The sequence below is a fragment of the Liolophura sinensis genome, chromosome 9 (assembly GCF_032854445.1).
Source record: "Liolophura sinensis isolate JHLJ2023 chromosome 9, CUHK_Ljap_v2, whole genome shotgun sequence".
Taxonomy (NCBI): Eukaryota; Metazoa; Mollusca; class Polyplacophora; order Chitonida; family Chitonidae; genus Liolophura; species Liolophura sinensis.
Genome location: NC_088303.1, coordinates 17,150,503 through 17,165,005, shown reverse-complemented (window position 1 = coordinate 17,165,005; position 14,503 = coordinate 17,150,503). Strand labels below are relative to the sequence as shown.

General features: G+C 41.2%; 1 protein-coding gene across 2 annotated transcripts; it reads right to left on the bottom strand.

Annotated features, from left to right (window-relative positions):
* Positions 1-1,152: 1,152 nt before the first annotated feature.
* Positions 1,153-14,262, bottom strand: LOC135475504 (protein real-time-like). Of its 2 annotated transcripts, none has more exons than XM_064755432.1 (5): positions 14,110-14,262; positions 9,265-9,529; positions 6,052-6,196; positions 5,416-5,605; positions 1,153-2,345 (listed from the first exon to the last, which is right to left on the bottom strand). In XM_064755432.1, the coding sequence occupies exons 2-5, from the start codon at positions 9,366-9,368 to the stop codon at positions 1,687-1,689; spliced, it is 1,098 nt and encodes a 365-aa protein (XP_064611502.1). In that variant the 5' UTR covers positions 9,369-9,529; positions 14,110-14,262; the 3' UTR covers positions 1,153-1,686. The 2 variants fall into 2 exon arrangements, with proteins under 2 accessions (XP_064611502.1, XP_064611503.1); XM_064755433.1 differs by having other exon boundaries at positions 5,428-5,605.
* Between the last annotated feature and the right edge of the window lie 241 nt (positions 14,263-14,503).

Below are 14,503 nucleotides of genomic sequence, written 5' to 3'. Positions count from 1 at the left end.
TGTGTTTATTTTTACGATGGGTGAATGGATTGGGCATCGTTCTATAGCCATGAATGAATTATACGTTACCGATTTGCCCACAAAAGTTCACCTAGGAGGAGGCAATGAGCAATAGATACGAAGCCCCACTATTCTACACAATTCTTCCAATAGGGAACTTTCCCGCATAAAAAGTAATTCGGGCGTAGGTTCGAATTAAAAGTTAAATTACTTGTAATTCTTGCAAAAGTTCCCTATTGCAAGAATTGCATCGAACAGTGGCAGTAAAGTCCTGCATGACTGAGTTAAGAAAGCCAAGCGGCCAATCTTCAGCCGGACAAATCAATGTTACATATATCCAGGGGGGCCGAGGTGGTTAGCGTACCAGCGCGGCGCAATGACCCAGGAGCCGCTCACCAATGCGGTAGCTGCGAGTTCAAAGTCCAGCTCATGCAGACTTCCTCTCGGGCCGTACGTGAGAAGGTCTTTCAGCAGCTTGCAGATGATTATTGGTTTTTCCCCAGGGTCTGCCCGGTTTCTTCCCCCTATAAAGCTGGCCCCCGTCATATAAGTGAAATATTCTTGAGTACGGTATAAAACAGTGCGCATACGTACATGTACCGGCATATAACCCCGAAGGAATATTACGGCATTGAATGTCCTTCAACAGATGGAGGATTGAAACCTCGCCATTAAATGCAAAACAGCCAAATAACTGACCCTGCTCATTCCTTAAAATTCAACATGTTGAAATGATCACTGATCTATGAGCTTTCAGTAAGGTCTTCCTGTCATAGAAAAGTAAAGCATCCCTAGCGTCATCGGACTTCAAACCTCAATTTCATCGCAGTCATCAGTTTTCGCCATGTTCACCAACGAAGACTAATGCGAAGCTTCAACCTTTTTGGTAGCAAGAGAACCTTACAGTAGCGGCTCGGCAACACTAGTAGCAGAACGACATTGTGTAACAGCTTAAAACAAAAATTCCTAGGTTGAAGCCAGATAAATAGAGTTTTGGGCTATAGGTTGGGTGGTTAAAAGCATTATGAGAGGCTAGACAGTACTCGGCTAACAATGAACCATGTTTTGGCTATATTATGGCTATTCGTAATTTCGTACTTACACAGAAATAAATTCTTCGTTCTGAAGTCCAGGTTAGTCAGTTTATCCCCAGTTCTCCCTCTCAAAAGCCTTCCATTTTTGATTTATGGCAGATTAATTAATGAGAAACAATCAGTGAAATAAGAAAATAACAGAAAGATCTGAATAAACTCCGTATTAATTTCAGTGACATTTTTAAAACGAAAATGACTTACGTTTATAGTCTGTAATGTTCCAGTCAAACACTGAACAGTTCTGATCATAGCATTTAACAGGTTTTACTAGTTCACCATTTTACAGTGTGAATAGAGCCTTAACTGGGCAGAAAAAAAACTTATATGCTTCTTCATACCTAAAATCGCGTACAAATACATATGTGATCTCGTGTTTTATGTTCATTGATTTGCACAGTTTTTAAGAGCTTAATGTCATTTATAATACAAACCCTTGAGGTTGTGAGAAGCCAGAACACTCACAGAGAAATTTATTTACAAGCCGTTAAAGCCTTTTTCTTATGTTTAACGAGTTAAACATATGACAGCATCTCGAACAACGCCGACTGTGGTGCGCTGAATAGAACAGATCAATAACCCTCATCTTCGCAGTTCACATATTCAAGGACGCCGCGCCTTTTGGAATCCTAAACGCTTCGCCTATCTCAATTTCCTCCGCATCTATGTCGATCCCTCCCTGATCACCGTCTTCGACTGAACGATGAGCAGACGATTCCTTCCCGACCATGCAGCGTGCCACTTCTCTCTCTGCTAGTTCTTCTGGGGTCAGGGACACTTCCTTCACGGTTCCCTGGATGGAATCTACTATGTTTGGGTGAGGCCTGTGATCACACTGCCCCGAGGAATTCTTCCGTCTTTTGTCAGCCACACATGGGTCTATATACCGAGTCACATATGACGGACAACCCCGCGGATCGTGAGCGGATATTGCTGCTGGCTTCTCCCAGAAGGTCGCCTGTGGCCCAGGCAACGGGTGCCGCTTGTTTAAACTGATTTCCTCTATTAACCACGTGGTTAACTCTTCCGGAAAGTATCTCTGAAAAGTCTGTACAACTTTGTCTTTAGACCGTATCAGCTTCATTTTACTGATAGTATTGGAGTGAAGGAACACTCTGATTGCTTTCCATATGCCTTGAAATACTGGGTTGTGATTTATGCAAATGACCATTCCGAGGCGTTCTGGGTAGTGAGAAGCCATTATCTGTGTGACACCATAGCCTAGTTTGGGGTTACAGGCCGGCAAAGTCAATCCTACAACATACACACAAACCATCATGTGAACATCACAAGAGTCAGTAATACAACATACACACAAATCATCAGGTGAGCATCACGGCAGTCAGTCCTACAACATATACATAAAACAGGTGAGCATCACAAGGGTGAGTCCTACCACGTACACACAGGTGTCAGTCCGACAACATACATCCAAACCATCAGGTAAACATCAAGAAAATCAATCCTGCAACACACACACGAACCATCAGGTGAACCATCACAAAAATCAGTCCTACAACATACACACAAACCATCAGGTGAACACCACAGGAGTCAGTTCTACAACATACACACAACCCATCAGGTGAGCATCACAGGAGTCAGTTCTACAACACACACACGAACCATCAGGTGAGCATCACAGGAGTCAGTTCTACAACACACACACGAACCATCAGGTGAGCATCACAGGAGTCAGTTCTACAACACACACACAAACCATCAGGTGAACACCACAGGAGTCAGTTCTACAACATACACACAAACCATCAGGTGAACACCACAGGAGTCAGTTCTACAACATACACACAACCCATCAGGTGAGCATCACAGGAGTCAGTTCTACAACACACACACGAACCATCAGGTGAGCATCACAGGAGTCAGTTCTACAACATACACACAAACCATCAGGTGAACATCACAAGAGTCAGTTCTACTACACACACACGAACCATCAGGTGAGCATCACAGGAGTCAGTTCTACAACATACACACAAACCATCAGGTGAGCATCACAGGAGTCAGTTCTACAACATACATACAACCCATCAGGTGAGCATCACAGGAGTCAGTTCTACAACATACACACAAACCATCAGGTGAACACCACAGGAGTCAGTTCTACAACATACACACAAACCATCAGGTGAGCATCACGGCTGTCAGTCCTACAACATACACATAAACCAGCAGGTGAACACCACAGGAGTCAGTTCTACAACATACACACAACCCATCAGGTGAGCATCACAGGAGTCAGTTCTACAACACACACACGAACCATCAGGTGAACACCAGAGGAGTCAGTTCTACAACATACACACAAACCATCAGGTGAACAACACAAGAGTCAGTTCTTCAACATACAAACTATCGGCGAACCTTCAAGGACAGACACACAGATTACGCAATAAACTTTCTCATGGGTTAAAAATGAAAAATAGAAAAACGAAAAAGTTTGTCTAATGTCGAAAAGATGACAATGTTCCAGTGAAGGTGTATAATTTGTTGCTATTTATGCATTTATATGAACAGCTAAAATAAATCCTAACACAGCTAAACTGACAACAGGCCGTATATAACAGGTTACCTGTGACCATTTGCCAGTTATCACACTGTCATCACTCTGTGCTTTAAGTCTTTTCTTATATTGGTAATGTTGTCAATGTTTGATCTTCTAGGTCTTGTTCTGATAGTTCTTTCAGTGTAAGTATTGGAAATGTTGTCAGTGTGTGATTTTCACCATCCTTGTCATGGTTCTTAGGCGTAAACCTTGACAATGTTCGCAGTGTGGTATTTGCGTCATTCCTGCCTTGATAGTTCTTAAGTGTAAGTCTTGGCAATGTTGTCAGTGTGTGACTTTCACCATTCTTGTCCTGTGAGATCTTAAGTGTAGGCCTTGGCAATGTGTGATTTTCACCATTCTTGTCTTGGTAGTTCGTAAGTGTAGGACTTGACAATGTGTGATTTATGCCATTCTTGTCCTGTTATTTCTTAAGTGTAGGCCTTGGCAATGTGTGACTTTCGACATTCTTGTCCTGGTAGTTCGTAAGTGTAGGTCTTGACAATGTGTGATTTATACCATTCTTGTCCTGTTAGTTCTTAAATGTAGGCCTTGGCAACGTATGACTTTCAACATTCTTGTCATGGTACTTCGTAAGTGTAGGTCTTGACAATGTGTGATTTATACCATTCTTGTCCTGTTAGTTCTTAAATGTAGGCCTTGGCAACGTGTGACTTTCAACATTCTTGTCTTGGTAGTTCGTAAGTGTAGGCCTTGACAATGTGTGATTTATACCACTCTTGTCCTGTTAGTTCTTAAATGTAGGCCTTGGCAACGTGTGATTTTCAACATTCTTATCCTGGTAGTTCGTAAGTGTAGGTCTTGACAATGTTTGATTTATACCATTCTTGTCCTGGTAGTTCGTAAGTGTAGGTCTTGACAATGTTTGATTTATACCATTCTTGTCCTGGTGGAGCTTAAGTGTAGGCCTTGGCAATTTGTGGTTTACACCATTCTTGTCCTGTAGGTCTTGGCAATGTTCGCAATGTGTGATTTAAATTTCTTCTCCGAAGGGCAACAAATGACTACCATAATTGTTTTTCTTATATTTATCAGCTGGGCCTTATTCCATGTAAAACTACATTTCACCGAGATTTAACAACGTTCTAACCTTCCCACCAAAAGAGTACAAAATGCGTCAGTAAATGAATCATCCAGCCTACACAGCATTGGTATACAGAGCCAAGATAAATGTATACTCTGCAAGATGAGAGACTGCAGGGATAAAAGTAACGCAAAACCAAGCATTTATGAGAACTGACTTGTCTACTATGAGTTGCCACTGACTTTTTGGCAATCAATTCTTGATTTTCCAGTGCATGCACCCTTCGGCCAATATCTCCACGACGAGGTTGGTCATTACCGGTCTAGGCGGAGTGGACAAGCACTGATCTCATATAATTGGTGTGCCGGAGGGAACGTGGCAACAGAGCCACAGAAGGTATGACATTTAGACAGTTTCGTGCAAAATACCCCCCTGATATTGAGTGCCTACATGTATGTTAACTTACCATGAGTTCTGTATATGTATATATGCTCAAGAAAAATCACTGTTCAGTTTTTTGCACGACTTCACCGTCATGCAATTTTACATTTTCTATTAAACTTTTATTAAAATATGTAATGGAAAAGGGTCTTTTTGATTGATGAATTTGACAAATTCACAGACAGATCTACAAATCAAGCTGAGTGGAATATGGTATTATTTTACGGATTCGTGTAAGCTATACAATGAGAGATCTCAGATAAGAAGCGTACCATTTACCTTACCTGTGCAGTCAATTACAAAGACCCAGGTGGAAATGCCTGGCTTCATGGTCAGCTTGGCGTTCTCTATCAAATAAGTCACGTGGCGCACACAGTCGTCCACCTTATTTTTATGAGTTGTGGCCTGGGCGAAACAGGAATAGATCACAGGCCGACCGAGTTCATCAAAGCCCACCTGTCTCTGTCAAGACATCAACAACAAATGCATGGTTCAGACACGTGAACACAAAAATAAAAATAAAGCTCTGAGACTTTATAATACAAAGTTATCATATTTCATGGAAACCATTGCCGGACACAGTGAGCTGAGCTGTAGGCCTATACCTGGTTTTGTTGTGGCATGAGTGACATAGAGCTGAATTTGCTGGTTTAACTTAATACTAGTTAACTTATAAAAGTCGGTACAGATTTGTACATAAGAAAGTCTGTCGCATATTTGGAAACATGCTTTGATTTCATCAAGTGCTGTAAATGTTTTCTTCCTCTTGTAACCTAAACCTGAACATCGTCAAAACATATGAGCACGCATCACGGTATACAGTTAGATAATGAATCGCGATATCTGTAGGGTTATCAGATATGTATTCCATAAATAAATGATTTCCAAAGTGAGTCAGAATGAGTTACCATGGAATGGAAGCCGGGTCTGTCATGGCACCAGTGACACTCGACCTGAAGGGGGCGCGTCGATCGCCTGTATTCCACAGTGCCCTCTACCGCCTTCTCTGCCTCGTCTACATCCCAGTCACGCGCCTTCAGATACCGTAGTAGTCTGTCAGGTATGGAGAGGAAATAAATTACAAACTGATTATTCATAATGTTTTCTGCTGTCTGCAATTTTTATTAGCTAAACGGCTATTTAAGAATCCAAGCTCAATGGAGTTAAGCTAGCACAGTTTTAGGGCTAGGTTTAAGAATAAATGTAGAAGCACTCAGAGCATAACTTTAATGGTGCACTACAAGCGCTTCAGTGCGATATCTCAGCTTCGACCAGGTTAAAAATATGTATGGAGAGTTGGTAGAGCTAAACTGTTAGGGCTAGCGCTAGAATTATGCTAGTTCTAATCTCGCTACCGTAAAACGTGCCAGTTGTTTGGCTTGAAGTTATTTATTTATTTATTTGAATGATGTTTAACGTCATTCTCAAAAATTTCACACGAAGAAGTAAAGAACATTGTAACCAGCACAAGGGAAATAAATACATGCCTCAACATTTCATTTTGCTTATATTATGGAATAATTTTAATGCATTTGAATATAACATTTCTCATTTGTCTTTATTTTTATATAAGTTAAGTGTTTAACTTATGTAGCATTTAATGCTTCAGTGTTTTTTTCGTATATTAGCAAAGGATGTAATATTTAGTTTGAGACTAATAAAGCAAGCTATTGTAGAAAAAAATCATGACAGGGTTTAGCTAGCAATCGGCGTTTATTCTCATGATCAGGTGGATATCTTAAACATAAACTGGGCATCGTCCCAACAGACATCGTACGGCTGCTACACCGCTGCGAAAAGTCATGACTATTGTTGTCAACATACGTAATAAAAATCAGTGCAATCACCAGATGATATGCACACGACGTAATCTATCACAACGCAGCCTATATCCACATCCATGTATCTCAGTTGTCAACTGTTCTTCATCTTCATCTTCATCTCTGTTTACTTATCAGGCAATACATAAGTCTGGGCTTGTCACTTTTGAATTGTGAATTACCATGTATGCTCTGTGTGTTCATATATGTGTAGTCCACATTAATCTTCTTTGCAATGATTGAACGTAGGTAACCACAGTGACAGGCGCCGCTGGTCACAGGATGGTCCACGGTAACAACAGTGACAGGCGCCGCTTATCACAGAATGGTCCATGGTAACAGTGACAGGCGCCGCTGGTCACAGAATGGTCCATGGTAACAGTGACAGGCGCCGTTGGTCACAGGATGGTCCATGGTAACAACAGTGACAGGCGCCGCTGGTCACAGAATGGTCCATGGTAACAGTGACAGGCGCCGCTGGTCACAGAATGGTCCATGGTAACAGTGACAGGCGCCGTTGGTCACAGGATGGTCCATGGTAACAACAGTGACAGGCGCCGCTGGTCACAGAATGATCCATGGTAACAACAGTGACAGGTGCCGCTTGAGATTGTTAGCCAACGCGTTCCGTTATAACGTGTGCTCATGTGCTAAACTAGGCATCAGGACCCAGTTTCCAAAGCGGCATACGACATTTTTAGCGTGCATATTTCGTACGATAGTTTGTACGTCACTATTACCGTACCATTTCCCATATGTGCGATTATCTTTGTGAAAATGGGTCCTAAAGCTGTGATGGTTGGGGTGTGTATACGGATGATATAATATAATGAAACACGTACAGCGGAGAGAGTAAAAGCAGAGCAGCAACGACAGTGTGATAGTTGGCAAAAGGTCACACGCAACCACTGAAAGGCGACCTCTTGTCCGTTTACCTCAGTCAGGGTTTTATTTTAACTGTTCAAGTAAATGCATAAATAGTAGCAATTTACACGCCACCATGGCTTTATGAATGTAGGGACGTTAATTACAAGATACTTTCGGTATCATTCATGGCACAAATAATCCGACAGGCTGTGCGACTTGGGGTATGTACATGACATTATGAAGCTAGATTCCTCCCGCGGTGAGTAGAGTGGATAATGCAGTTGTCGGTACAACATTATACGCATGTCACGTTTCATATCCAAATGCCCTTCAAATACTAATATGTCTGATAACGGTGCTCCGCGCTTATTAGGCTAAAGGATTCGATATCAATACAGTAATGTGGTGACCGTAAACAGGCATAATCAAGTTTTAGATATAATGTAAATAAATATGAATGGGCATTTGTGCGCCTGGTCCCTTTGTATTGTTTTAATGTTATTGTATGTTAAATGTTTGTTTTTTTTTTTAATGAACGTGTGAGTTACTACTGGTTAATTATTTACATGAACGGCTGAAATAAAACCATTACTCAAGTAGATTGAGAAGAGGCAGTCTTCAACCGGTTATACCTGTGACCAGTTATCAATACTGTCCTCGCTGCTCTGGTATTACTCTCTATGTTGTAAGTGTATTACATATCTTTCTTTTTCCTACCAGATTATGCGAGCTTTAAAGGCAACAACAAGAAACTTTCATGAAGACTTCCTGGCCACTGCTCCGATATGGAACTGACCAGTGATGGAGATCGCATTTTACGAATAAACAGTGTACTCTCTCACAGGTATATAATAGGCTTACATCTGAAACTGTTACTACATCACTGCTATTACAGACACACGGTGTCTGATCTTTGATTTATACCCTCTTTCTTATATTTGGAATATAAAAATAGTTTTTATAAAACACGGGAGGAATACTTAACGGGTGAAAGGTTACAATGATAACTCTCGAGATACACAGCAGATCAAGACAGTGTGCTCTGTATGCCGGATTAAGATGGTTGTGACTGCTCTATAACATTTGAATTATTTCAGTCTATGATTTATATGTGGTCTTCTTACTTGCTATTGGGTTAACAGACTGTCTACTTCGACTTTATCAAATTAACATCACTTTACACCTGTATTACCTAATACACTTTCAAATTTCCTACTAACATTTACTCACATTACCAAATGGCTTATATTTTGATGTAATTGAATTCGGATTTACACACATAAATTGTATGTGTAATATAATAAAATATTCGCGCATCAAACAGTTGAATCAAAACAGTGGTTCCGCTATTAATTATGGGCTATCAGTGTTGTATATAAGGCATGGAATACCATATTAGCGAACCTATTCAGAGACTTTAAAGCTAAAACTCACGTTTCATTCGATTGTAAGAACTCTGGTTCATCACTTAATGGCGGAATCTTCTGGACCCGCCGTCGTAGATCGGCCAGTAATCCGTCCTTGTCCTTGTTGGACATCTCTGTATCCCACAGTTCTTGCTAAGCCGATGGAATTCTGCCCCAGAGGATCTCTGCAGCTCACTGATCTCTTGTCCAAAGCACCTTATCCCTGCAGCTCACTGATCCCTTGTGCACGGCACCTTATACAACCATCCTGTCCTCTATCCCAACATCATCGGCTGTAAAAAAAAAAGAATGGCTGGTACATCAACTGGGCTTAAACAAAACTAAAAACACTATATATAGTTGCGATTTCGTCCTGTGATAATGTCAGTGCTTGTGAATTTCAAAGCTTTTATCCTGTTTTCGATTAACGATCGCGGTAAATCGAAGCATGTGAAATTGTACTGGTCATCAGCGGGCGAAATCACATCAAGGTTGACACTTAGACACACAAGCTGTTGGCGTAACAGCATCCAAGTAAATATCCAGAGGATAAACCCACTGCCTCAGATGTGTTATGTATCACAGCCGACATTTCTTCGCCACACACTTTTGTTTTTGGCCAATATTCTGCCGTTCTTGTCGAGATTATAATCAGCTGATCTGGTACCCGCCATCACGCGTGCGTATAGCTCACAACATTCAGGCGCCAACCTCAGGTACTGTAGGCTGTATAGATGATGGGTTACTCGTTCGATAGGACAAGGTATGAAATAGTTACGTGTACTTCGGACAGCACCTGGGCTAATTTATCACATCAGTCCGGTGTCCCAATCTTCTGCAGAAATATCCGCTAATATCTCTCCGATTTTTGAAAACTAGATATACCCCTCTATCCAGATCATCTAAGCAGACGTGAATGTCCACCTGATTACGTGGCTTCTTCGAAGGCTTATGTCCTGTTGACGATCGAACAGAAAACGATGTATATCTCAATCCCAACCGTACACCCCCACCCCCACCCTTTCCCCATTCAGCCCACCTCTCACTGTAGATTCGCTATAAGTCGATGGAACGGACTCTTCTCAAATCCCCGAGGACTTCATAAGGTGCAGGTTACCATGACCGGTGTAAGCCCAGAATTAGTAAATATTCTAACAGATGATTCGATTTTCTTCATCGGGTGTGTAATAAAAGTGCGGATCTATGTGATAGTGTCTTCTCACCACTTAGAAGAAATAGTGCATGTATGCGAGGTTTAAACGTGTTATGGCCGTCTTCAGCCGCCGTGAGCCGTAAAAACTATCGGCTTTTACTGGCGAATCTTTCTAGCACACACAGCCTCATTTTGTCAGTCACGATCGGATTTTCGATTTCTCACGTTCAGCTTGTGGGTATCTAATCACACTCCAACCTGCGATTGAGTACATGTTTATTTGGCAGCTTAAGCTATTTATGAATGTTACAAGGGAACATCTGTATTCGCTTTGACCCCAGTTCCAACCTGGGTCGTGCCAGGTCTTAAACAATCGTGATACGCCCGTAGTTTGTCCTAGGGGCATACCAAGCACTAGTCAAGACAGAGGTCAGTATATTGTGACTATAGGTTGAGGGTCATGTATGGTGTCAGACACAACGTTTCTGTGAGTGGCTTTCTACAAGGACTCGCCGTCAAGATACGAACGAATTCATGGTGAACTAAATGGATGATAAACCACAGCAAAGCAAGCAGACAATTGTCGGGCACTAACTGTTTCGTTCGAACACAGACATGACGTCTCCTTTCTACATTTTTGTTTGTTATTTGTTTGATTCGAGTTTGGCACCGTAATCAAGATTTTTTCACTTGTATGACTTCTTTCAGGTTTATGAACACAGGAAACAAGCAAATAACCATTCCTCTGTGGTTATACAGACAAACTTCCTTACTTAAAGTGGCAGCAAAACTAGCAAGCAGAGGATTCGAACCTGCGACCTCACTGATCACGGACCCATCGATTACGGCAAATACAACGATGTACACGACTGAGCGAACAATGTCTCATTCTACAGCTTGTTATATATTATATATATAAACTGGGGTTGCAGGTGACTGGCAATAACACGAGTGGTCATTATACGCACAGCATTCACAAATACCTTTAAAGGCAAACAGAAAATGACATTAGAATGAGAGATAATTGAATACGGTTCGGTCGGACCTTTGTGGAGAGGTCTGGTCCAAGATTTCTTCCTGCCGCCTCGAGTGTTCTTCGTGTCAGAGCGCGCCTATCCCATTCAACTTTATAGTAATTAGTTCCTGCTCACCAATCAAATAGCACGATGAAATCTTATCGATTGAAGGGAATTATAGCTGATTGTAAAGGTCTGTTCAATCCTTTGAGGAATCTCGTAATTTGTTTCATACAACACGCCAATCCAATGCCATATATTGGTGTGTGCCAGCAGAGAAGCGAATCCAATGCTGGTCATATTTTCCACAGAGCTCGTGAGATTTAGCGATGAATGTTGAAGATAGTTCATTGATCTTTTCAATCCTGTAGAGATACAGCTTTCAACCTCCTGTAATAATCTCATACACCTTCGTATGAAGAGGTTTACACACATTTGAAGGAACTCATAATTACAATCTGTTGTAATGTGTCTTTCCATCCATGCCATGTTCTACAAGGTTTCCTTATACGTGTAACTAGCTGCTTTATAACTAACCATGAACCATACAGTTCGGGTGTTGTGGTCATCCGAAGATACTGCATGTATGGCAATTGGGCTTTTGACTTGTTATACTGCGTTTCTGATCAAAATGCGGAAATTTTAGAAAAAAATTGCCAATTTCGCACAGCGTAACCATCCCAAAGAAAACTGAAGCTGTGAATCTGAGTTGTTCATATGGAAAACCATAGACACGTGACCAGTCGGCGTGTCTGTCAGTGAGAGGTGAATAGTTCAAGCGTTGTGAGTGAGTGAGTGAGTGCTTGGGGTTTAACGTCGTACTCAACAATTTTTCAGTCATATGACGACGAAGGAATCATTAGGGTGCATGTACGTGTAATGTGCCTCCTTGTTGCAGGACGGATTTCCATCGCTCTTTTATTTAGTGTTGCTTCACTGAGACGACTTACACAAGGCAAGTAAGTCGCCCCGCCCGAGCCATTATACTGATACGGATCAACCAGTCGTTGCACTATCTCCTTCATGCTGAACTCAAGCATTGTGTATAACCCGTATAATCTACCTTAATGTGTAAGCTGTTTTAGTCTTACCATTTTAAATGAAAAGATAAACTCCACGAAAATTCCGTTATGATGATTGTACCGGAATTTTTGTCGTACGAATAAGACTTCTGATGACACTCGTGTAATTAACTGACTAAAATGTTACGTTACATTTTAGCAATTATTCGCCAGCCTGTTTGAAACAAGTGGAGCAAAATGTTCCATATACATGACTCCAAAATAGTGTTTTAAAAATGATTCTCATATACGATGTTCCATCGAACAACATAAAAAGTCTTGAAAGCTAAAGTGCAAAGTTTATAGCGTAATATGGAAGACTGTGAGTAAACTTTGGGGAACATTTTCCCGCGTCTAGTTCTGTGTTCGGGATGACATCATTCAAAATGCATACACAAACGTTAAGCGTTAGTCCGAGTATCTTAGCACGCAATATTTTCAGCAGTGGGGCCTACAATATACTAATGTATGACAGCGGTGAAATATGTCGGTGCATGTGAAACTAACTGGCGGCGTGAATAAACAGCTGTGACTAGCAGCGTTAAACGGGCGACACGATCAATATCATGTTAGGTATGTCAACAGTCTTGCAAAATATTATTAAAAACAGGCAGTATGTCAGTGATAAATCTATTTCCACCTCACGTCCCGCGTCTATACCGTATAAGACTTGATCTGTTTCTATAAAAGTTATTGAGTCAAATTTGTGTGAGTTGATGTATCCCATACATGCATGTGGCGAGCTGCCATATGGATGGAGGAAACACTGATTTATGAAGTACGCCTTTCGATAGAAATTAATAGGACTGGTCTACTGGAAAAATGGTATATTTAACACTGATGTTGCGGTGAAAACCTATCACCTTGAACAGTGTAGCCTAATTGTTTTACCCACTGAACAAGCTATATATACACCATAACCTACTTTACTATTGTTTCATAGACCTTACGATATGTATGCGATCTTTGGTCTTTGGGTATGAACAATGGCGGTCATCTTGGGTTATTTGTTGTCTCCAAAGTCTCCTTACTTCCCTGATACTCGGAAATCTTCCGAATATAATAAAATGCTAAAATCACGAAATCGGAATGACTGAAAAAGTTAACAACTTGCATTTCTTTGGCTCTAGGCCTGTATTTATGGCTTTTTATGCTGGCTCTAAATTGTAGAATCAACTTAGCCGAGCAATTATTGATAATATACCAACAGGCTATTAGATAATTATGTCCATTAACCACGTGACTAAGTCTGGCTATAGAAGCTGTTGGAAAAGAAGGGTATACACATTAGCCGAAATTTTCCCAAAACATTTAGCCCATGTAGGCCTATATATTTCTGTAGACTGCATGAACCTAGCTAAACTAGCATCTCATCTTTTTAGCGCCAGAACTTTATCAAACCACCCGTGCTTGCATTAAAGCCCTAACATCTATCTGTTGTCCATACGGCCCAAAAAGTATAACGTAACTTGCTGGTTGATACTTACAAGGCCCATCACACTGCGCCGTACTTGAAACAAGTAACTTGTTCACATATGCAGTTAGTAAACTATCACTATTGATTTATTGACTGCCCGATGTCTAACTTATTAATGCAGGAAATCCACTACGGGCGGTCTTTAACAGCGTACGGATATACTCACCTCAGTACGTTAACGCTGACTGACAATGCAACAAATACAACACGCACAACTCCTCACTTTTAATCATACGTCTTCACCTCCTTGAAAATCGCCTTGGACCAGGTCTACTGGTTATATGAGACACGTGATCTTTATGTGCTATAAACCACCTGTTAGAACTCCAAACTACGACACGCGTCGCAACGGAAACGGCACAAGAGACATGCGCGACATCGATTTCCCGTCCACATGGAGATGGCAGAGAAGATTACAGAGCCGTGCGTATAGATAAACAGCTGTGGCTCAGAATGAGTCAGGGGCGAACATGTACGTAAACAGTTACATTGCTAAAACATCAGGAGAGCGTTGCTTAGTTCCGACATACTTGCAGTAATGAGAAAATATATGTCATGAT

Bases quoted from the DNA above. Each gene is read 5' to 3' on its own strand.
- LOC135475504 (XM_064755432.1), bottom strand. From the start codon at position 9,368: ATGTCCAACAAGGACAAGGACGGATTACTGGCCGATCTACGACGGCGG. The intron at 6,197-9,264 runs GTGAGTTTTAGC...CATACCTGACAG, and splicing joins TTCTTACAATCGAATGAAAC to ACTACTACGGTATCTGAAGG. The intron at 5,606-6,051 runs GTAACTCATTCT...ATGTCTTGACAG, and splicing joins GACCCGGCTTCCATTCCATG to AGACAGGTGGGCTTTGATGA.